Below are 25,678 nucleotides of genomic sequence, written 5' to 3'. Positions count from 1 at the left end.
ACCTTTCACATTATTCTGCGCCTGTTGCTTCAGTCACCCCACAAAGAAACTGCTACGCTGTTTACTTGTCACGCTCTGACGCCTCGCCCAATTCTTTTTACCAGCCTCTTTTCTTTTTTTGATTCCTTTGCATTCTCTCTATGCAGAAATAGAACGTAATTCAACCCTTTTCTCAATTCCATCTTTTTCAATTTGCTACTTTCTTTCTTTATTAACTCTCACAACAAAGGCAGAAGCTCAAATCTATACGCGCACAGTCTTTGTTCAGACTTTCCTCCTCACAGTCCCCCCCCCCCCCCCCCCCCCCAATGCCCCCTCTCAGCCCATTCTCGTCCACCTCACTCCTGTCTCAGTTGTGGACATCCCCTGTGGACCCTGGTTAGACAGGCCTGTCACTAGACCGCTGGACGGAGAGACAGGCGTCAATATATCGCCACTAAGCTGCCGCAGCTCATCTCCATGAGAACACGACGGGGTGGGAGAGGGGGAGGTTGGGAGGTGAAAAGGAGAGGAAAGTAAAGAGAAGGGAGAAAAAAAAAATGGGAGGTGGGGCCTGCCATCCTTCAGTCTGTGCTGTCTGATTTACAAGCCCATTGGATTTTAGACTAACATGAATCACTGCTCCATGGAGGCATTACTCTCTGACAGAATGACAGAATGAATGAGACACATCACTCCGAGTGTGCGTGTGTGCATGTGTGTGTGTGTGTGAGGGGAGATGGGAAAGAGAGTGAGGCGTACATTTAAATGTCTTTGAGACTATACAAAGACATTTCTGTAGCAACAATGAAGCTTAGTTAGGATCTTCTCCTATTTTCAGTACTGCATGTACCTCTTCTCTGACAAGAACCGGTTCTTAGGAGACTTATCTATTGTGACAGCGCACTGGATGAGACTATCTGTGCCCACAGTTGCTGTACAAACAGTACTGAGAACGCACCTAAGTAGAATTTCCAGACAACACTATAAAATCTTCTATTACAAGCAGAAATCCTGCGCTTAAAGGGAAATTAACTAAGGATTAAGTGGGAAATATATTTGAATTATCAAAAGCAAAACTACATATTGCATGTAGTGAGCGTTATAGCAGTATATACTACATCATTACTGTATCATTAGTTTATTATTGTGGATGCGTCGACATATTCGGGGCATTCCTCCTGGTTACGGTTTTTATTTTTAGCTAAACTATACAGGGCTGCAATACATGATAGGTTGATGTTAATTATGTTTTGATCAATCCATTAATAGCTTTGTTCGTGTACGTTAAGAAAACAGCAAGAAATGTTCATCACTATTCCACCTTCAAATGTTTCTTTTGCTTAACTGACAGCACAAACCTCAAAAATAATCAGTTTACTGCAATTTAGGACAAATAAAACTATAAAATGTGTGGAATTTAAGCATAAGCTGATTAACCCTGTGTACGCCAAGGATTTTCTGTGTTTTCTGTTTATGCTTCTGTCACAGTTTTATTCACTGTGGGCTCATTTTCCGCTGCAATATAGTCCTGCGCTTCTATGGAAACAGAACAACCATGACCAGAAGTATAGAGAACTCAGAAATATCTTAAGTGCAATTTAACACTCTTAAAATGCCAAAAGTGCTCCAGTTGTTACTAGTTCTGGACAAAAATGGTGGCTCTACATGCCTTAGATGTTTCATGATCTACATTTTAACATCCTCTACAAACCATCCTGGAAAGATGTTTCACCGTGCTGAATGTATCGTCCAACAATTTGCTGACAACTTGCTCCTCTGTGTACCGTTTTTGAGGAATTTATTTCATTTTTTAACATTTATTTATATAGCTCAAGTATGTTTCATTTTGCTCTCAATTTTTCCTCTCAGCTCCATGTAAACACTGCCTGCAGTTCAACCGAAAAAGTCCCTGGAGTTTGGTGGTGCATAAAAATGTGTGATTTTTGATCACATCTCACAATCTAAATCATATTTTTGGTGATTTTTTTTTCTTCTAACGGAACCATGCATCATACACAGCGTTCTCAGAAACCATTGGAAAGTTGAAAATCCAACGATTCATTCTGCTTTTACAATTTCTTGCTCCAGTAAATTATGGAAATTTGATGATTATTATACAGAAAACATGCTTTTCAAACCCACTGGCACTATTTGCCAATTATCCTCTCGACCAATCCATTAATCATTTTGATTGATAAGAAAACTGTAAAATAATAGAAATAAAAATGTCCATCACAGATCTAAAGCTCTTCAGATTTTTGTTTTATATAACTGAAGGCACAAACTTAAGATTTATTCAGTCCACTGTGGTTTGAAATGAGTCATACCATGAAATGTTTGAAATTTTTGAACGAAAAATGGTAAAAATGATTCACCAGTGCAATGAAATAACAAGGAACCGTATTAGGTAGGAACTAAATGTCGTGGAACTGATAGTAGACAATTCTCCGAATGACTGTTATACTGCATCTGCATCATTATCTTTAGATTGAAGATTAGACATTATGATGCTACGTTGACCTAAATTACCTTCTTAGCATTTGTCAGGTACGATCTGGCCGCCTCCGTCAATGCCTTCCACTCCTCCTTCTCCTCCTGTGTCACTTCTCTTCCTTCTCTTTCTTGCTGCTCCTTCGCTTTTTCCCACTGGAGGTAACAAACCCAGCCCGAGAGATACCACACCTGGGGAGGGGGTGAAACAGAGAAAAGAGAGGTGGGCTTGGGGTGGCAGAGATTCACACAGAGAGAAAGTGTTTCTTCCTGCAGTAAGTGTGCTGTGACAAGAGAAAGAGATTTGTGACCCTCACAGAGCAGGACTGCATGAAATCCCACATTCCTCTTTGGCAAACAGGCTTTATACATCGAGCACAGAATGGCACAAACACAAAGTCCCAGGCAAACGCAGGCAATCCATCGCTCACATAGTCACTCAACCTAATCCCATCCTGACATAAACTAAACACATCTACAAACGCTGCATGAAAGCTGCCATGTGAGCGCAGTGTAGCTTCACAACCAAATCAAATCTGACTTTTGTTTTTTAGGATTCTGTAGCAAAAGATGCAACTGCTGCATCAAAAATGAACAATAACATAATTTAATCAAATGAAAAATAACCTCCTAGAGGCAAATATCCTTCTTGCATTGCAAATCCCATCATCCTCACAGTTGGAACTGTGGACAATATTAACCCGGCTTTTAAATTAGGCAACGCTTTTAGTATTCTGTATATATACACCTGTTAATTGTTTTATTCTACATGCAATTTTGATTGTGCAATAAAGTATTTCTCATAAATGCTTCTCTGCTTTGGTAGAGATTGTGGAGGAAAAGAAGTATAAAACTTTGAGTCATAAAGAACTCTCCTCAGCAGAGGAACAGCGAGTCCTGTAGCAGATGGTATGGCCCCCCGCAATGTTTGTTTTGCTTAACTGACAGTACAAAAAAAACTTAAAAGTTATTCAGTTTGCTGTAATTTAATTAAATCATTCCATCTGAGAAAACGGAATCACTAAATGTTTCAGTGTTTGCATGAAAATGGCTAAATGATTGATTACCTGAAACACAAGGAACTATAGAGTAAATAGGAACCATAGTAAAGTGGAGCAAATATATGTAGTGGAGAACAAAAGTACAGTATCGATAAGTAGTGTTCGACTCTACACAATATTTAGATTTTACAGTGAGCTATTTCTTCTGAAGTACTCCTTTGCCTTGATGGAAACCGTAGAGGAAGAGAAGTATAACATTAAATATACAGGCAGACTCTGAGAGAGAGATATATTAAGCGACAACGAGAACCCAGTCCTGTAACAGATGGTGTGGCCCCCACAGAGCAATGATCTCAACATCATCAAGCCAGTATTCGATTACAAGAAAAGTCAAAAGAGCTCAAGGGGGCATCTTTAAAATCTTGTTTTCCCTCACCGACAGTACTAACCTCAGAATTATTCAGTTTACATTCATTTAATAGAAATCTTTTTTTGCATTAAAATGGCTAAAACGATTTGTTGATTAACTAAGTAGGATAAACAGTGTCTATAAAACCTTGGAAGTTTTTTCCTTTAGTTGCTTTTCAACATTGAGTAATGATAAATTTAATTATGCTCTTTTGAGAAGACTTCACAAAAAAAACCTCTTTAATGTCAAAGTGAAAATAGTCTTCTATAAAGCAACGTCAATGAATTAAGACCAATTCTTTATCGGCACTGTAGTTTTAGAACTAGCAACTATGGCTGTCAGATAAATCTAGCGGAGAAAAGTGCCGTATTTTCAGCTGAAATGTAGCTGAGTAGAAGTATGTATGTCACTTTTGCACAATTACGATCCAAAAAAAGGTAACTAAAAACTGTTACATGTACAGAACATAAGCAAGTAATTAGATTACCCATACATTTTTAAAAAAACGGAGAATACCAGCAGAATAACCATTTGAAACTACATTTTATACAGGCTAAAGAAGCTTTCACACCTCCGTTAACCTAAACAACACCGGCACTGCTCTATAAATAGCAAAGGTAGTGCAAAAGACACAGTTGCCTCCAATTATTTTAATAAATTTGCAACCATTACAAATGGAAATGTATGTAAAAATAACACTTTACTGCAATGAAAACAGAAGCTGTAACAGGTCAAACTAACAAGACTCGCCAGTAATACACTACTGTTCAGATGTTTGGGGTCACCCAGTCAATTTCATGTTTTCCATGAAAACGCAAACCTTTATTTATGTGCTAAGATAACTGCACAAGGGTTTTCTAATCATCAATTAACCTTTCAACACCATCAGCTAACACAATGTAGCATTAGAACACAGGAGTGATGCTTGCTGGAAATGTTCCTCTGTACTCCTATGCAGATAATCCATTAAAAACCAGTCATTTCCAGCTAGAATAGTCATTTACCACATTAACAATGTCTAGACTGTATTTCTGATTAATTTAATGTTATCTTCATTGAAAAAAATGCTTTTCTTTCAAAAAAATAAGGACATTTCTATGTGACCCCAAACTTTTGAACAGCAATATAAATGTAGTCTAGTGTTTTGATAACAGGAGATGAAGTTTAATTTGTTGTTTCCAGCTGTTTAGGAGTCTTTCCTTTAAGTTTATTGAATACTTCCAGCATTAGTCAGCAGCAGGATCCATACGAGGTTCTCCAACTTGAGAGAGCTGTGCACATTTATGCGCATGAAACAACAGCAGTAACCTCATTAATTAGCCTACTTCTTTATGATCCCTGATGTGGAAACAGGGTGGATCAGCATCTAACACCAAATTACACTGTGTAGTTTTCTGCAACACACCAGTAGGGATTTCCCCCCCCCCCCAGATTTTTATATCAAAGTCACAATATTTTCCCCTCATGGTATACTAGTGAGATTTGTCTTTTCTTTGTTGCACAGCAAGATATTACAATAGTCAGGTTATTGTAGCTGGTTGTCATAACTACACATAGATCATGAGATCTTTATCATTAAAGTAGCTACTAAAATAGCAACAGGTAGGCAGGGAATGATAAAAAGACATTATATGGCACCAGAAGTTGCTGCAGTTCCATACAGTTTTCATAAGACTGAATTTTCAACTTTTAGAAATTAATAAACTGAAAAAAAATTAGCTCCACAGCCAGCAGATTTGGACTTATTGCTATTATTTAGTTGGAATATTTTTATATTACGGGACGTTGTGGGTAAACCATTCCCCTAAAATATAAGTCAGCTTCTCCTACTTAAAGAATCGATTGAATTACTGATAAATTACTATTTGAAATAAATTTAAATAAGTAAGTGTAATACCCTCCTATCTATGAATCCACACCATTCCATAGCATGCCTTTTATTCTGTTTGACTGCACTCCATATGAAGTTAGGTGATAATTAAAAACTAATCATATTTACTATTCATGACATTACTTTTTAAAGCCTCCCCACTTTACTTTCAGTGTCTAAATGTTTAAACAGTGCTTTCCTTCCTCTGCTTATACCATTACATGTTAAACATTTCCCACTTTAAGCAGAAATGTGCTGTCACAACTATTGCTTTATACCGCCACGGTGGCTACTTAAGAAGGAAAACATCTGCACACTCCAGTCATTTCGATCTGCGCCACGTTCATTTACAAAGCCTAACTGTAATTTCAGCCGTCTGTAGCTGCTTTAGATCCATGGATGTGGCAAAAGATTGGAAATCTGCTCAAAACATTTATGGAACACAGGAACAGCTGGCTAGCACTGAGTCAACAGGGAATTACCAGCTCAATCACAGCAAGAACAGTACAATGCCAGGAGTAACATACTATTGTCTTATGTCGCTCCAGAAGGTAAAATGTCTTCTATTATAATGCTTTAGTGAATTTGCCAGAGCAATTATATTTAATTTGTTGCACAAAGCCATTTCCCCCAACTAATATATGCCACAACAGCAGTCTTTTCTGTTGCAAACATAGAATTCTAAAACTCTTTTCAGACATTTGATACTTAACTTTGCTGCTTCATGAATCTGTTAAAGCGACGCCATTGTGTCATGCAGACATTAAAAGTCACTATTCATGTTGATCACAGCATCATTCATACTCGCTATGGTATAATATGTATTATAATTGTGAGATTGGATAGAACATGACACAGGAATAAATCTGAATTGGCAGCGATTTATCAAACTGTCCCAATAAGTATACATTGATTTCCTAAAACGTGAAAATTCTGTCCAAGTGTGATGATAATCTGACCTACTACTTTACAAACAGTGAAATAAAAATCACTCAGACAGCTTTGACTCAACCTGAGGACAACTCCTATACAGTTACTGATTTACCTGCAGCTAAATACTGCGACTTAGCTGCTCACCTGTCTGACCTGAAGAAAATGTCATTGTGCAACCTCCTGTTAGTTCCTGATAAATCCTGTCTCCATGTCAGGGATTATCTTTAATTACAAGTAATTAATGCAGTTACAGCTGGTTTTGCACGTGTAATACATGAATCTCTCACTTATATGGATAAACTCAGGAAAAAGTCTGAAAAACTTCACTTCCTGTAGACATTTTGCCTTACATTTATTAATGATGAGTCTGATGAGGCAAAATGGATTTTAATGAACATTTCAGTTTGTTATATAAATCATATAGCAAAGAGAATAAGAAAGGTGTTATGCCCAGTTTTGTGATTTTTGGCCGAAAACAGCTCTTTTGTGGTGTTTTTGGACCAATACTGGTGATGAAATCAGGCAAAAATCCTCCTCTAGTTGCTTCACCCAACTTGGAGCATTGTTAATGTGGATGCATGCAATTCAGATTTTTGCCAAGTTAGAAATGATATACAGATCTTTCTATCCATCCATCCATCCATCCATCCATCCATCCATCCATCCATCCATTATCTATACACCACTTAATCCTCATTTTTGTTCCAAGGTACCCGGAATCTATCTCAGCAGACTTAGGTTGAAGACAGTGGACATCCTGGACAGGTCACCAGTCTATCACAGGGCTACATTTATATACACACAATCACACTCACATTCACACCTACGGACAATTTAGCATCAACAATTAACCTCAGCATATTTTTGGGCTGTGGGAGGAAGCCAGAGTACCCAGAAAAAAAACAAGAAAACATGCAAACTCCACCCAGTAGGATCCTGGGAAGGTGGGGACGCCAACCGGGAACATTTTAGCTGCAAGACAAAAGTGCTAACCACCAAGCCACTTCCCAGCCCTCGATCTCACTTGATCCAACCTAATAAGATTGCCGAAGATGCAAGCAGGATGCTCATTCGGACATGAAGCCGACACGTTCGGCTGCTGTCATATTAACGGAGAGCTGAAGGGTGCTTTAACAAGATTCTGCCACCAGATGTGCGAAAATCTCTCAATCCAAGAGGGCACCATGCAGAGTAACTGTAATGGGAGTCTTAACTGACAGAAAGACCTTTATTCGATGCCCGATAATGAAAAAAGCAACACTCAAGCATTACATCAGAATAATGTCACTGCTCCACAGATTTCTAAAGGAGGTTGTTTATTTTTAACTGCGAGTTCGTATGCTGCAACGCACCACAATCAGCTTGTTTTCTTTCCTTTTCCAAAATCACACTTGCTTGCCCCTACACAATCGCATACGCTCGGCTATGCTTCCACCTCTAAACACGATCACGTTCAACTCTCGCTGAACTTGGAGGTGTGCGTGCGCCTCTCATCTGAGGCCAAAGATCACCCACCCACTGTTCTTCAAGCACAGAGAAACGAATATTAGCTTTATTCATTATTCATTGAGGGCAGAGGCAGTGGGGACCCGCACCTCTGCCAAATCAGCCATTTAGCTAACAAACACATCAAGGCATGCCACACTGAATCCTGAATTGCCGCTCAGCATGCTGAGTGGGAGGCTACCCCCTGCAGCTATACTTATCGGAACAACAGTAGCACTGGATAAAATGTAGTAATGTTGCAGAACCGGCACAATTTTGTTTTTGTTATTATCACTGAAACATTTTTCTGTGAATGCAGAATTCTTTTGCATGTGTCTGGTGAAGTGAGGTAGAGTGAAATGGGGTCACTTATATTCAAAATTTTTGCTTCAAAAATGAGAACCGTTGCATGTCTTCAAAACGAGGCTGGAGAATTTCCTACAGATGGTCCGCGGTGAAATATTTGCGGATGCGGTGAGAATTGCTTGAGCATCTGCACTTGAAATTAAAACATGAGAAAGTTAGCTAATTAAGAACTTCAGAGACTCCACTCTACCCTACTACAGCCCCAGACAGAAGCACACATAATAAAATAAATGCTGTGTCTGTCAATCAAATCACTGGGACTATTGTAATTTCAAAGTGAAGGCACATCTTAGTTCCCATATGGTGCTGCCGAAGGAAGAACAAAAGCATCATGAATCAACAGAACACCTTTGAAACAAGATTTGCAAGGAACTAGCTCCGTTGTTTGTGCAGACTTATATAAGTACGGCTCCAACTTTGAGATAGCGCGAGTAGATGGAAACGCGAGCTAACCACTTATCTGCTGCACTTAAGAGGGAAAATAAAGAGAGAAAGTAAAACAAAGGGAGGGGAGGGGAAAGAAAGAGTGTGGGACTGCAATAAAGTACAATATGCCTGTCATAGACTTAACAACTCTGGCAACATGGCTGTGATGCGACGGCACTTTCTGACCATTAGAAATGCACATGTATGTGATTGGCTGCGGGCCCCGCTCAGATTGAGTGTCACAGTTGTGCGTCTCTGAAGTGAGTTTAAAAGTTCAGCCCCCCGATGACTGCTCTCAATCTGTCAGCTGAGGGGTGTGTGTGGGAGGCTGAGCCTGAGGGGGAGTGGGGGAGGCAGGGAGGAAGAGAGAGCGACACCGCCGAGCTCTTCTATCTGACACTCAGCGGCGCACCTTCGCTTTTCTACACCGCCGACAGTGGGGATCTGGAGCACACTAAAGCACAGGAAAATACTGCCGTTTACACCACTCTGTAATAAGTTCATACTGCCAGCAGTACAAATATACAAGGGTAGAGTTATCTGAGAAACGGAGTGGAAGGAACTCAGGTTGAGATTTCCTGCTTCCCACTGGAGAAAGATTTGCCTCCAAGTTGGTCTGATCTGGCATCATAATAATAAGAAATGCCTGCAAGGGGACTCGTAAAAAGGCATCACTTAATCCCCTGAATTGAGCATGCACATACACACACACACATTTCCCCCTGGAGTTTGTTTAAGAATCAGGACGGGCTGGTCTGATAATCTGACTAAACTGCTATTTTAGTTTTGCTTCATTCATCCAGGACAGCATTGTGTTCATGTTTCCATATGTGTGGGATAACAGTTTGCAAGGGGGTGGTAATTTTGCAACAAATCTGTGAACTAAGAGTTGTTATCTGTGCATGTTAACACCATTTTTGTGCTGTTATAACTCGGTACACACTAGCAACAGATGGGTGACAAATTAAAGGAAAAACTGGAACTCTTTACCCATATAACGAGTGGATCCAGCGGCATTTTGCTTGCTTAGTTGGTCAGTTCAATTAGTTTTTTTTTTATCTAGCGTCATCTCAGGGCATTTCACATTGTATAGTAAAGATCTTACCACAATATATTATAGAGAAAAACTGAACAAATCCCAGTAATTTCCTTTAAACAACCTCTTTTGCAAGAAAATCTCCGGCAGAACCAGGCTCAGGGAGCTCAGCCGTCTGCCTCGACCAGCTGAGGGGTAAAGGGGACAAAGGTTTGGATCCAGTTATCCCCTCATCAATACAAAGCTGATCTGGACCGACGTGTTAGTTGCTGCTCTCCACCACCATCATCAAACACATAAATATCTTTTAGAAGAATGGTGTTCTATTTAGGGCTGAATAAAATGTATAATTTCCCCTTATATTGTTCATTATTGATCCATTTCTTCAATAAAGAACAGAAGAAAGGGGTTTACTTTACGTTTAACCACCTTATTTTGAATGGAAGTGCTTTCTTTATCAAGCCATACAGGTTATAAATCAGTGCAAAAATGAAAAATGCACTTAAATAAACAATTTTGCATGCAACAACAACAAATAAACCGAAAAGGGAATGCTCTCACGTTTGTGCATAAAGAAAGCAAGCAAAATCATCTTTGAAGTAAACTGACCAAATATCCAGAAGACGTAAGAAATGAACAAATTTAAAAGAAGCTCTTGAGCTTGACCTTAAAATGTTAGAAAAGGTTTGCAATGGAAAGATCAAAGCAACCAGGAAATCAATGGATATTAAAGGTTGCTTATTAACCAGGGAAGCAGCATGTTTAGAGTTTGTTCATGCGTTTACGTTATGCATTTTCATGTTTCTTTTTACATCAAATGCATGGAAGTGAAACTATTCAGCATTCTACTGGACAGTTTTCTTCTTGCTGCTGATTAAATGTCTATCACTGGTACATCTGAATATCGTTTTATTGTTGAGACATAGTTCAATATCATATTCTGTTGGCAAGCAGTGGCCAGCACCGAACTGAGATACTTTATGTTGGTTTTTTCATTCATTTATCTCTTGTCTGTCGGTACATTAACTGTTCTTTTTCTTAATTCCTGCAACCAAAGGAAACATTCTTTAATTAAAACAAGCCCAGACTGTGAACAAGGCTGAAGACAGACATCTTCGCAATGCAAAATCGATGTGGAACAAAACACCCAAATCCAACAAAAAAAATTGCAGAATTTCCAGTTTCAGAGACACAAAACGTGTTGACACTCGTTAAGCGGTTTAAACATGATGGAACAGTACAGGAGAATACCTCAGCGTTTTAAATTTTTAATTCTTAGCAGCATAAAGCATCTCTACAAAATGTTTTGACAGGCAGCAGCTGTTAAAATTCTTGCCTGTTGTCATGATCATCAATGCACCTTTTCAAAGAGCTGAAGATGATTGAAAAATGAAAGGCAACAAATAGTCTTTTATTAGGAAGGCATGATAACAACAACACTCTCACCAGTATTGGCCAATAAAGGCTTTAAAATGAAATTTCAGCAATGAAAATAAACACTGACTGGCAGGTTTACAGGTGTGCGTCAAAATGTGACATAAAAACAACGCTTTAAATCAAAGTGGAAGCAGATTTTCTTATTTTGCAATTGAAAAGCACTGTGGGCCATCATGAGATGAGAAGGTATAATACTGGCAAAAAAATGAAAGCAAGCTAAACCCTGTATTTTTGCTGGATTATGACTTTATTTCTTACCTGGACAACTTCATCATCCTCCTCCAGAAGACCCTCCAACACATCTACAGCCGTCTAATGCAGAGAGAAAGACAAAAACGAGGATTAAGAGACTATAAATTAATCTTTTTTTAACAAAGTTTTTTAATTTAATCGCCAGTGCACATTTATAATCCCTCCTCAGCTCGGCCTATAGACAAACAAATACCCTCAAACACATTGTTCCTGCACACGCTGCTGTGCATCCTCCAGGCAGCTCGATCAATCAGAGCAATCAGGAGGTCTGATAAGCATCTCAGAGGTCAGCATCCCATACACAGCGTCGTCAATACCAACAACACAACAGGCATGGCCGTCGATAGACACACTCGCCAGTGCTTATCGCACAGTCAATAGTCACTTTAGCCACCTTCTCCGATGGCCCTTTTAATCCATTTACTGGCATTAACCCTCGATATATTCTCAGTCTCCCCTCTGCACTCCACAGGACGCATGGCCGACCTAAAGATCAGCCTCACCCGCTGCCCCCTCCTCACAAGCATTTCTCTGATTTCCTCTCTGCGGTGTCCTGGAGAGGCGGTTTGAGGTCTCAAAGGAGTTTAATGCTAGGTGACCTTTGTCACAGTGCTGTCTGGGTCAGTTTCAGTGGGAAGTTTCCATTACAGAAATCAGACCTTGACTAAAGTAGGCTGTGTGTTTGTTTTGCTCCGTCTCCCTCCTCCTGGAACCTGCGGTTGTGGTGTATGTGTGTGAAGCCCCAGGTGATGATATATTGATTTTTGTCAACTTCAGGTTGGAGGCGACTGTTAGCCAATCACCCGTGGTGAAGGGCGAGAATAAAAGACGCGCACGCCGCCCCTGCGCGCACGCACACACCGCCGTACAGTCGAGACACTACAGCCGAGCTGCACACAACAGTGAGCACAACAAGCAGCACTTCTTTCTTGTTAAGGCAGTCTTATTAGCTGGAGAGTTTCCTAATTTTTCCCCCTCCTCCTCCTGCTCTTTGGAGTTCTCTTCTCTTTTCATTAAAGCCTACGTGGTTCCGGTGGCGATAGAGAGGTCTGCTGCCTGCACAGACTGAGCGAGAGTCAGGTTAATTGAGAGTATCTCGTTAAGAGTGTGCAAATGTGCATGTCAGGGAGTCGGCTGATTGATTGCTGGACCAATTATCAGCTGCAAACCCATTGTCCTTAATTAATTAATGTCTGATTAAAAATACACAAACAAAAACACCTAATCCCAGCTGAGGATGAATGGATTCATGCCCAGGCGTCAAAATTATCTCCTTGACTTTCACTGTATCGCAGCAATGTGACAGAGACACACACACACACACACACACACACACACACACACACACACACACACACACACACACACACACACACACACACACACACACACACACACACACACACAGATACACACACTCAGTAATTCGAGCCAAGCACTAGATGTAAGAGATAGGAGTAAGGATCTGTCTGGTGAATTAAACAACTGATAGAACAGGCAGTTTTTGGGAGCAACAAAAATAGAACAAGAGATATCTGGGAGCCAGGATAAGTGAGCAATGATAACCATTATATTGTCTCCAACTGCACTCTTTCCTAACTACACTGGTCAGCCCAGGGGCGAGTGATTAAAGATTCAGAGATTCTTAAGCCGCTTCACGCTCTAAACAACAACAAGATTAATAATTCCGGCAAGAGAAAGAGGGGGCGAAGGAAAAAGAGGGGGAAATTGGGAGGAAGGTACAAAAAAGTATCTTAATAAACATCGAGAAAAGTGGTCCAGGAGCGTCGCACACACATGGCAAAGATACTGCGTACATGTTGTCCTCTTTATTTCAAGACCAGTTATAAGGGGGGGGGGGGGGGGGGGGGGGGGGAAGAAGCCGCACTCTGGGGAGGAACTCATTTATAATGTCCATTGTGTGCAGTTTGTGTGCACTTGTGCGCTTGTGTGTGTGTGTGTGTGTGTGTGTGTGTGTGTGTGTGTGTGTGTGTGTGTGTGTGTGTGTGTGTGTGCAATCTTCAGGCAATTTTGTTTAACAGAATCATTTTACTGGAGCGCGCGGCAGAGACAGGAGAAAGACAAATCACTTTACAAGCGAGGGCAAGCCATATCTCTCACACGTACACACAGTCACGCACAAACAGGGACATCTACACTTAAGTAAATAAATCCCGGGGATGTCACTGCTAACTGTACTCGCAAGCAATATTGGAGAGTACAAGCGGCGCGTCGTGAGCTAAATTTAAGAAAAGAGAACGTTCAATAAATAACATGGAGGCAAACAAGAGTGACAACGACAAGGCACGCAACCACCCATCAGCTGCCGCGACTGCGACGCCGAAAGACGCCTTAATGGCTGTCAGGGGAGGGAGTCTGTCCGTCTGTCTCTCTGCCGTGTGGCAAGTGAATCAGCGGCAGTGATGGGTGATGATGACGGTAATATGTGTGGTGTGTTTGTGCGTGCATGACAGTGAGAAAACAGTAATCTCTGAGGGCTGTGCTGCTGCTACAAAGCACACTTGTTTTGTTTTTTTTTTAAAGCAAGAAGTAACATGTCAGTAAAAAAAATGCACTAAAGCTGCAAAAATGGCTGCAAAAACTGCAATTTCTTCTTAGATAATGACCTGGAATCATTGTTTAGTGTGCTAAAATGTTGACCAACTTCGTAAAACTGATAAGGAGCAGACTTTGACAGTGGAGAAGACAGAACCGTGGATTCGCTTGACAAAAGATCTTCACATATAATCACTCAGCACTCAACTTTTCCACAAAAGATCAGAAATAAAAGCAAAAAACCATCCAATTACGACGTGCCTACAGAGACCATATTGCTACTTTTCTCTCACCAAAACTCATTTACAAGTAAATAAAGCAGAACGCAGCAACAAATTTCCCCACGTCAGAAGTTGGAACAAATTAACATGGACTGATTGAGACTTAAAACAATTATCCGATTCTGAAAACTGCTGTCAAATCTTTCTGTGTCAATAAATCAATTATGATTTTTGTTGTTTCAGCACTACAGCAACTGTCTCAAAATATTTAACTCTCTGAACCCCAAAACTTGCCGTAAGACTACAAAAATTAAATAATCAATTTAAAACAGGCAAAATTTCTCCATTTTTTAGAGCCCAAAAAACAAAAACAAAAACAGAAAGAATAGTTGAATTTTTAACTTTCCAACGCTCTCTAAATATATCAAGTGCAACATACTGTTCCACTGGGAAAATTAACCAAAGCTAAACTTAAAATTTCTAACATTTGATTAAAAACACATTATTCTACATGCCTCATTTAAAAATGTATTAAATATAAACTGTCTGCACTACCTGAAATAAAATGTTTGCATTCCGTGGGGTCACGACTAACAGCGAACAGTGATGTTAGCTGGCGAAAAGTCAAATTTGATGACTTTCGGCTGAACTGCAGGCAGTGTTTACACTGAGGAGACAAACAAATTAAACTGTAAGTAGTGAAATATCTGTAACATGTAGAGCCACTATTCTTTGTCTAGTGTTGGTAACTTCTAGAGGGACTTAAAACAATGTTGCACATGTTGATAAATGTTTGTAAAATAAATAATAAAAGAAAATCAACGCCCCATTTTTTCCTTTTGTTGCATTTTATGGCGTTTTAACAGTACCATACTGCATAAAATACATTTCTGAGTTCTCTGTATTCCTATTCATGATTGTGCTGTTTCCATAGAGGTGCAGGACTTTATACTGCAGTGAAAATGAATCCACAGTGATTAAAATGTGCCCAAAAATACGCCCAGAAACTGCATATTAAGAGGTTTTTGTGTTGCAAAAAGATGAATGCCTATGTGCTTATAGGATAAAAAAGAAACCACAGGAATACATTTGATTTTCCACACAGAGAGGATCCCTAAATTTTGAGGCTTTTACCTACACAGCTGTCTAACTCATGTTGCATTCAAGCGCCCCACATGTGCTAATAATACATTTCTATTGTGGAAATCACAAACAGGTTTGGCATGTGTTCAAGTGTTGTTATTTTTTCCCCTCAAAATCAGTCAAAAGGCGAATAAAAAACACCCCAAAAAACCCAAGAAAAGCATTTTTTTGTGTTTGTTTTCTCATCTAATTGAAGTGGCATGGATCCAAGTCTGAGTGACGAGAAGAGCAGCAGTTGTAAAACGGATGTTTTCATGAATTTATTAACAGACTGGGTTCGGGGGGGGGGGGGGGGGGGGGGGTTCGTGCCATTTTTTTTTCTTCTTTTAAACAAAGCGTGAAATACAATCATGTAATGCAACACTTTCACAATCAGCTGACGCCTGGTTTCCACACTCCCGTCCCCATCATAAAACAGCCACTTCCTCAGCCAAATTTACTGCCATGTTGAGGTTTTCATGCGTTATCAGCTTACAAAGTGAGAGGAAAGCTCCCTTTAAAGACGATTTGCTGAAAAAGGCCTTGACAGATTGTACATTAGAAAAGATTATGCACTATTAGAGCTGCTGTTGTCAACTATTAAAATAACCACGCAGTGTTTTGATAACTGATTCATAGGTTTGGGTGCATTTTTACGAAGAAAAAATAGTCGAATTTCTCTGATTTTTGCTTGTTTAGAGTGAATACTTTCTGCTTTTTTTCCTCTTCTGTGACAGTAAACTAAATATCTTTGGATTGAGGACAATACATGAAACACTGATTGACATTTTTCACCATTTTCTGAGATTAATCAGCAATAAAAAAGTATCACTAGTTGCAACTCTGTAGTATTATTTACATACTTTTCTACATCATTAGTGCAAATGCTGCCCATTAACACAAATTTGTGAAACCTCCCTTATGAATGTCATAAGAAATCGACTAGATTTAATTAAACAAAACCTTAAAAAACCTTCACGGAAGAGATGCTACGAGAGTAAGCAAGGATCATATAATGTGTGAATTTACGTGAATTTATGAAACCGCTGGGTTTACGTGGGGTTGAGCCTTTTTTCTGAGTATTTTTAAACAAAGCGTGAAATACGATCTTGAAATGCAACACTTTCACAATCAGCTGATGTCTGCTATCCCCGTCATAAAACAGTCACTGTCTCAGCCAAATGTTTTCATCCGTTATCAGCTTACAAAGTGAGAGGAAAGCTCCCTTTAAAGACGATTTGCTTAAAAAGGCCTTGACAGACTGTACATTGGAAAAGATTATTCACTATTAGACCTGCTGTTGTCAACTATTAAAATAACCGCCCAGTATTTTGAGAATTGCATCATCAGGAAGGGTACATTTTTAAGAAGATTCTCTGATTTATGCTCATTTAAAGTGAATATTTTCTGCTTTCTTTCCTCTTCTATGACAGTAAACTGATTATCTTTGGATTGAGGACAAAACATTTGCCTTATTGGGCTTCGGGAAACACTGATCCACATTTTTCACTCTTTTTGTAAACTAATCAGCAATAAAAAGCATCATCAGTTGCAGCTTTGTAGTATTGTGTAGACACTACTACATTATTAGTGCAACAGTTGCCCATCTACACCAATTTGTGTTACCACTCTTACGAAAGTCATAAGAAATCAACTCGTTTTAGTGAACCATGACCTTAAAAAAACGTTTAAGGAAAGCAGAAGAGATGCTGTGTGAGTGAACGCAAGTCACATAATGTGTGAATTTCGTGTTTAGACTAGCAAAGCGATCGTAAGTGCTCAGATGTTGTCTGCCTCTGGGTAAAACATGTCATTTTTAGTGATTGAATCTGTCACTGCTGTGCACTAAAGTGACATTTTTTCCCACTAACTAACAGCATAATATCATACAGCCACAAAATTTGGCCAAAGTACCCCCACTATGACATCCTCCCTTTTGATAAACGCCTGCTTTACTCTGATTTAAACTCACACCACATAAATGACAAAAGGCTTTAACTGCATTCATCAGAGAGAGAGCTTGAGACAGCGATTTTTGTGCTTTTTTTTTTGGCATCGCGGTTCCACTTCTGCTATTCAATTAGCAGTTATTTACTAGAAGTGGACATATACTCTATGCGGCTTTGGGGAAAAAGAACAAAATAATACTTGAATATGTTTCTCTGGCAAACAGATTAATTAAAATTTCAAAGCCCTGGCCGAGCTCAAAGACCAAACGAAGTATTCAACGGGGACGAAATACAGACAAATGGTCTGGTTCTGGCACCCTGCTAAGAAGGTAGCCTTCAAAAGTGGAAGCACGCAACTTTACACAGAGTTTAGAGTTGTGAAAAGAACTTAAGTCCACAGGGAGAGATAGTAACCACGAGCGAATATGTGTATTTGTGCGAGCAGAGGAAGCAAAAAAAAAAGAGAGAGAGGAGAGGATGTTCCTATCAAATCCGGCTAAAGCCCAGTCTGGGAGAGACAGACAAGAAACAGCTTGCTTCTCCTCCACTTCCACTCAATTGCCATCAGAAACTTTCAAATAGCTGATGGCTGGAAGCGAATGTGACCCAAACTTGTTTGTGTGTGCATACGCATACTTGCAAATTTTTTTTATTTTTTTTAAGAAAAAAAAAGCACCGAGAACGGGCTGCAGTTTGGGCTCCGGGCTTGATGACACCGACAGGAGGATGAAGACAAACGACGTGTCAGAAACTGTGGACCGAGACGTTGTCATTTCACTGATACACCTGACAGCCCGTCTCCCACACACACAGGCAGCCCAAGATAAAACTGAAGCAGCAAAAAAAAAAGAAAAAAAAAGAAGAGGACACAGTTCTCATTTCCTGTCAGTAATAACCATAAACCAGCCAACAAGAGTGACGAAAAATTAATCATCGGATCACAACAGAGAACTGCTTGAACTGCTGCTGGTGAGGCAGTAATCAGGGAAAATGACTGCAAGCGTTAATGACTGTTAGGGGTTTTCAGGAAGGCGGCGAGTGAAATCGAGGCCATTAATACTGGAAATTGATGAGTGATTTAGTAGACAAGTGCGCCGTGTGAAAGATAAGGCAGCAATTCATCAGAGCAGGGCCTCGTTTCTTTTTTTTCCCTGTTTTTTTCCCCATCCTGCCTCCCCTGTGCGCCCCCTTTTTACCCCTGTCCCTCTGTGTAAATACCACTCTTCAATTATTGACACTAAACTCTGGAGGGGGATAAAGACCGGGCCCGGCCTTCCCACCTTGGGCGCTATTCACTGCAATAGGAAAATGCAAACACCAACAACAGCGGCAAACGTTTTTACCTCGTATTCCTCCGACTCGATGAGCAGTTTGGAGGTGGTGATGCGAGACTCGTAAGGTGGGATGTCATTCTGCAGGTAAAAGGGGGAAAAAAGAGAAGAAAATAAAGGACAATACCACCACCTCTGCGGTGAGTGTTTACACAAGCGTCCACAAACATAGTCCTTCCTTTGGCTGATAATAGGGCGATCCAATTTCAAGGTACAGAACGTTCTGCGGCTACGTGGCTGTTAATCACAGGCAAAGTGTCGGCAGGCTGTGTTCAGATCAACCTGCTCCTGAAGATAAGACTCATAACTGTGGTGTCACTGGGATTTTTCTATCAAATCATCACACCGACCCTCCTTATATACATCCTTTGTACAGTATTTGAATGGAAACCATTCATTTTGGGCCTTTTTACTGCTCATCCCAGCTCTGACATGACACCTATTGCTTTTTCTTCCTTATCCTTCAGGTGCTGCCTCTTTTATCTGCCTTCTCTTCACACGCTCTCCTACGTTTGTCAAGTATTAGCTCCATCTTTTTTCTATTTTTTTTTATTATCCCTCATTTCACTATCTCTTACTTTTCTCTCCACCGGCGTCCTTATGTCTGCTGCAGAGCACACTGTGACAATCCTGTTAGTCGAAAGGGCTTTATATAAATAAACTGGGATCTTACTGTTTGCGGGGAAAAGTAAAAAAAAAACAACCGCAGCTCCAACTCACCTGTACGTCTTCTTCTGTGGTGGAAGAAGCCGCGCTCTGTTTTTGCGCAGGAAGCCACATTCCAACGCTCTTCAATAGGTATTCTTTACCTTCCTGGAGACAAAAAAATGCATATATACATTAACATAAAGACATATTTGTCCCAACTTATGAGTCCATGTAAAATGAACTCAATACACTAATTATATTGTATCATCTCACCTTTAAAGACTGGATTTTGGATTCTCTGCAAACACCAGTGACCTCTGGATTACCTCGAGATCAATTTCACTGTTGTTGTTTTCAAAATTATTACCAGAGGATTTCAAAAACACACAGATTTTGGTGACTGTATGTGGGAAGCTGTGACGTGTGACTGGAGCCAGTCTGACCCCTACAGCTCACAGCAGGTACTACACATCTGCATCACCTCTCCAGTATGTTTAGTTTGTAAAATCATCCATTAATCTCCTAAAAACTCATCTCTGTGTGTCAAAGTTACATATCTATAAGCTTGTTAGGAGAAAATATTTTTTTTCCTGCCTTAAAATGTTGTAGATCTAACTCTATAGTGTTGCTTCTTCTATAATGTGCAGATCTATTAAGTCTCTGCTTCTCTTTTTTTCCCCACTTCTTTGCCATTCGCTGCAACACGAGCACACCAGCTCACCTACAACTCTGCTCAAAAATGATAAAGGTACTCCGGCCTGTGAAGACTGGCTCTTTGGGTTTGTCAAAGTATGAAATTCCACAAGTCTGAATCTGTGTTTTTAAGACCGTTGTTTGCACATTGAAGTCTCAATGCAGAAATGCTCAGTCATAGCAGCGACTGCTCATTTTATCTATGATATGTTTTTAGCATATGAAAATTCCAACATGTACTTGTTAACAAGGTAAAAATCTAGATCTAGAGGTCTTTATTAAACCTCTGAACTTTGTTACCAGGTGGTTTTGCTCCCATTTTCTCTCAGTGACATCTCTCTGAACAGCTCTGTGTAAACATTCCTGAATATTTGTCAGGTGACTGCTGCTAAGCCACTAATGGTATCACAGTAGCACCAACAAGTTTTTGCTTTTTGCAGATTCTAGTTACGGCAAACTGTTAATTTTTAAGCACTAAAAAAAATATTTGTAGAATAAATTTTAAGCTTACATTTGTCAAGTTTTTCAATTAAACTGCACAGCACAGATTAGAAATTCAAACAAGGCTTTCTCTTAAATACTGTATACCTGGACAAGGCTAGAATTATCTGCTTGCCTCATGTCTTTGTCCATTTTGACTCTGATATAGACTCAGTAGTGAAGAACCATTAGTCTGTTTGCACAACAAAAGGCTGTGAATTAGGTAATGGGCTCCAGTCCCACTTTTTGCACTCTGGGCATTTGCTGTCCTCAACGTAAGAAGCATCTGTTCCAGCTGCATTATGTTGAAAGATGTACAGAAAATCCTGTTTCTGCAACCAAATATTCATTGTCGGTGTAGTCTATATGTCAACAACTCTTATGCATGAACTCTTTTGCATAAAGTTAATTTTTTTTTTAAAAAAGCCCAGGAATCCTTAAATCAGAGTAAATTATGTTCAATCAGACTACTCTTGTAGATTTATGGAAAACTGAGAACTGTACAAGTTGTACTTTCAGCGATGTGACTAAGCACAAATTGCAGTGTCAATGCTAAAACAATATAGAGTGCAGCCGTACTGTCAAGTGAGTCATACTGCAAAGTTCCAGTGGCATCTTCTCCAAATTGAGCTCAATATGCTGCTGCTCATCTCTTTCTCTTTATCAGACGACTACATGACCTCAACGACCTGCCCGGTAATTAACATTCCCATCACTACGACCTGTCAATGTGTGTGCGTGTCCATGTACGTGTCCATCTGCTGATTAATGGCACACAATTCAATTTGCTCAGAATAATTAACTCAGCAGATTCCCGCTTTAATGCGGTGATAACTCATCCTGAGAGCGCGAGCATGTGTGCGGACTGACCTGGTTTCTCTCCGTGCTGAACAGGTAACTGGCCATAAGCTGGAGAGCCTCGGGGTTGTCATGGTGATACTGTAATGCTCTCTCAATGAACTCCCTGCACTTGTCCGCAGCTCCCTCCTCCATGCTAACGTGCACACGGGAAAAATACAAATCTCAACTCATTACCGGGGACGCAGCACGAGGTGGGGTTGTGGGTGTCGGGAGTGCAGCTGTACCAGAGGTCTGTTAAGTAAATCTCAGCGATGGAGCAGTAGGCGACGCTGACGTCCTTCGCTGTCGGGAGCTCGGAGTTCTCATCTGGGAGGGCAGCAGCCCCTGCAGGAGTCTGGATAAAGAGATACAGATTACTTCAAAAAATTCTAGCAGATTTTGCTTTCATTAGCAATTAAGCTATCAAAATCAGGAAGCAATCTTCCCCTCGCTGAAAGAGAAACTCCACCTGAATAGGCCCCTTCACTCTGAGAGCATATTATCACGTCAAAAAAGGACAATCACACTTGTAAATGTTAAAATTAATGATTCCCCAAATTCTGTGTGTCTGCTTCATTTGCAGGGTTCAGGTGTTTTGCATCACTGTCACACTGTCAAAGCTCATGGAGACTCTTGAATAGAACATCGTGAATGGTTTTGGCGACACCTGAGCTTTTCTTCCTGTGACAGAACATCTGCTGTAAAACTAAAAACAAGAACCGCGAACACATCAATCATGCAGTGTAGCTACGCCTTTTCTTTCACATACACAACATCTGATAGAAAAATAACAGAGAGGCTGCCAAGTCAAAGTTTTTGCCTCATTCTTAGCAAAACTACAAGTAGTTATGAGCATATATACGAATAACAAGTTATATAGCAAGTTAAACAAATGGAATTAATAAATTAATATGCATTGCTAGATTTATTTTACCTGTGACATTATTACAATACGTCTTAAGGCTTCGCTCTTTTGCCCTAATATTTACTTTATTCTTGTCTCCATTTACTGTAGAGATACACCTTTTTTGTTGGTTTTTATTTGATATTAGTTTTACCACACAGCTTCTGCATGCAAAAATGTTTCCTCGTTGCAAACGTGTCTAATATTGAACAAAGAGAACAGAAAAGTAGCTAAAATCAAAAGGAAAGTCGGAAAAATGTTCCTCTGAAGAAATCAGGCACAAGTGCTTTACATTTTCAGCACAAAATCAGGGTTGGATGAAAAGTTATGCCACTTATTTTAGTCATCAACTTTGTAGTAACTTCAAGGTAACAAGGTCGATAGATAGATAGATAGATAGATAGATAGATAGATAGATAGATAGATAGATAGATAGATAGATAGATAGATAGATAGTCCAATAGCACCCTCTTGTGCAGATAAACAACATTCCTGAGCATTAAGCTTTCAGTGCAATGACATGTAGATGATTTTTTTTAACATTTTATTTTTTGTATTGTTTCCTACTGTGCTTCATTTTTGTCTAGCTGCTGTAACATTTCAACTGAAACATTTGAGGAATCGATAAAGTTTATCTTAACTTTTTAAGAAACTATGAGGTGATTGTCTTTGTGTGTTCACTCACTGCTGTTTCCTGTTTCTCCAGTGCAGACAGGAGAACCTGGATTCCCCTGGTGTAGTAGTCCACAGCCTCCTTGCCAGTGTGGATCTGTCCCAGGTACATGTACTTACTGTGGCCGATGTCTGGGCTCAGCTCCACAGCACGCAGAAAAGCTTAAACAGACTCAGTCAAGGAAAACACAATTACCACTGCTATACAACAGAATGAACACATAAAAGTAGCAGGGCTGCAGCTCATAATCATTTACAGCTGTATGGTCAATAAAATGTCAGAAAAAGGTAGAAAATGTCAGTCAGCGTTTCCAAGAACCAAAGACAACAAATGTTTTGTTTGTCAACCCAAATAATTTCATTTTACTGTCAGGGAGAAGGAAAGAAACTAGAAAATATTCACATTTAAGAAGCTGTAATCACATAATTTTAACTTTCTCCTCTCTAAAAATACTCAGATCGAGTATTCAACTGTCAAAATAGTAGTAATGCACACGACAAGAAAGAAAAAATGCACAAAGGATATTCCTTTAGCTTTCTGCGTGTCTCCTAACTCAGAGTAAATGTGTCCCAGCATGTCTAGAGCCTGCAGGTTGGTGGACTCCACATCCAGGGCCCGCTGACAGAAGAGACCGGCCATCTCAAAGTCAAAACTGTCCATGCATTCTTCTGTCTGCAAAACACATAACCACAGAATATAAATCAGATCAATGATCAGGATTTAGAAAATATATATTTAAGGACATGACATTTGTTATTTATGCTGACCTTTTCGAGGAGTTGCTGTACCGAGTACTTCTCAGCTGTCTTCTTCTTGGCTTTTTCATGCATTCTTACTTTCATCCTTTCCTGAGGAGTCAGATTAACAAATCCCAGATCCCCTGTGAAGATATAAGCGCACAGGAAACATCGGATTTGTCTCCAGAAAAGTCAAAACATGATAGATAACCGTGGCTTTATTCAGCCTGCGCATACAAATCAATAGCTCTGAATATTGAATCAATTAGAATCAGCTTTGTTGGCCACGAATGCGTACACACATACAGGGAATCTGATGTCAGTTTTTCTTTGCTCTCAGAGTACTTACACAAAAATAGACATGCATTCAAGCTAAAACAACAGATTAAAAAAAATCTATATACACCCATAGAGCATGTGTAAAGTGAACAGACGTTTGGTGCAAATAGTGCAGATTGTGATGACAGAGGAATAAATAGCGTTATTAAGAATTAATAGGGGGTTATTGACACTCTATTACATGAGGAAACTGGTTAATAGTGCAATTAAATATATTACCATGGAGGTATGTACCACAGTACATACAGTGGTTCAGGGATTCAAAAATAGCTGATTCTGCCATCTGATTGATCATTTCATCAGAGTGACAACCTCTCAGAAGAAACTATTTTTGACTCTGGTTGTTTTGGCATTCGGTCATTTATTTAGCTGTCATTCCAATCAGGCATTAAAGCCCTCCAAAATAAAATAATATTGTTGATCAAAAACACAGGTAGGTTATTTTTGGGTATCATTCAAGTTGCAGATTGACTTCACTCTACGTGTATTCTGTGTGAGCTCAAGAAAGCACACCGGGAAGCTTTTTTCCAAAAAGAGAAAGAATGGATGACAAGACAAGACAGAGGACGAGCTATGCTGGATGAGGTGAAATAAAAACAACAAACAGCTGATTTGGTTAGGTTATTATTAGGCATTCAATTGTAATATCCTGTTATAAAGGAACATATCTCCTCACCAGCGCGCGCATCTCTTCTTTGGGACTATGTAACGAGTCATCACCCGAGTTATCATTAAATAAACTTACCATTAAAAGTGACATTAACTGATAAAGTAAACAAATCTCAGACCACATTCTAGTCTAGTTCAGTGGATCTAATGTAACAAGGCGCAATTTTACATATGATTATAGTTGTAAATCATCATGAATAAGACTCATTCCAAGACACACAGTTTGAAAAGCACTGCTCAAGCCACCTACACTGAGTGGTATATTAATATGGGATAAGCATAGAAAGAAAGTGGGATGACCTTACTTTGCTTATACCACATTTGTACACTTTATATAGAAGTCACTCTGAAATAATCTGAAAATGGTGCAATTCTCTGGTTAAAATGTAAAGATTTCTGGGCTTGGGAACGTATCTAATATCTTATCATCAACTCTAATAGTTCATTTTAGCTTCTTGCTGCGAAAGAATTTCACATAACAGACTGTAAATATTTAGCAAAATGATAAACCAATGAGCAGCTCACCCCTGTTTGGACGGTTTTCCTTCTTCTTCGCCTTGGTTTTCTTTTTGCCCTTAGCCTGGCCTCCCATACTAATAGAATCTTATATTTAAACTATTTCTGACTTTAAATCTCACTTTTCCCAATAGGTGAATCTTAAACACGCGTGGAAAGCAAGTATATGCGAAATGCAGGCGTAAAGTGCGCATGCGCAAAGCAGTGACCAGACTGCTGCTACGGAGAGCGATAATGGACATACCAATGATGCTTTTAAATAAACGTTTTTGAACCAAACCGTAGAAAATTTATTATTTTAAGGTTTCAGTGT

At 39.6% G+C, this 25,678-nt stretch overlaps 1 protein-coding gene across 1 annotated transcript in view; it reads right to left on the bottom strand.

The window, feature by feature from the left end:
* si:dkey-12j5.1 (uncharacterized) overlaps positions 1-25,562 on the bottom strand; it is a 36,898-nt gene extending 11,336 nt beyond the window's left edge. The window contains exons 1-10 of the mRNA XM_051956935.1: positions 25,375-25,562; positions 23,872-23,984; positions 23,631-23,776; positions 23,117-23,267; positions 21,773-21,882; positions 21,558-21,681; positions 19,587-19,679; positions 18,879-18,947; positions 11,694-11,747; positions 2,512-2,664 (exon numbers count right to left, since the gene is read on the bottom strand). Coding sequence (XP_051812895.1) covers positions 2,512-2,664; positions 11,694-11,747; positions 18,879-18,947; positions 19,587-19,679; positions 21,558-21,681; positions 21,773-21,882; positions 23,117-23,267; positions 23,631-23,776; positions 23,872-23,984; positions 25,375-25,441 — 1,080 coding nt within the window. The 5' untranslated portion in view covers positions 25,442-25,562. The remainder of the gene's footprint in view (positions 1-2,511; positions 2,665-11,693; positions 11,748-18,878; positions 18,948-19,586; positions 19,680-21,557; positions 21,682-21,772; positions 21,883-23,116; positions 23,268-23,630; positions 23,777-23,871; positions 23,985-25,374) is intronic.
* Between the last annotated feature and the right edge of the window lie 116 nt (positions 25,563-25,678).

Source organism: Acanthochromis polyacanthus, chromosome 12 (genome assembly GCF_021347895.1).
Source record: "Acanthochromis polyacanthus isolate Apoly-LR-REF ecotype Palm Island chromosome 12, KAUST_Apoly_ChrSc, whole genome shotgun sequence".
Classification (NCBI taxonomy): Eukaryota; Metazoa; Chordata; class Actinopteri; family Pomacentridae; genus Acanthochromis; species Acanthochromis polyacanthus.
Note: the sequence above shows the minus strand (reverse complement) of the source record. Positions and strands in the feature narration are given on the sequence as shown.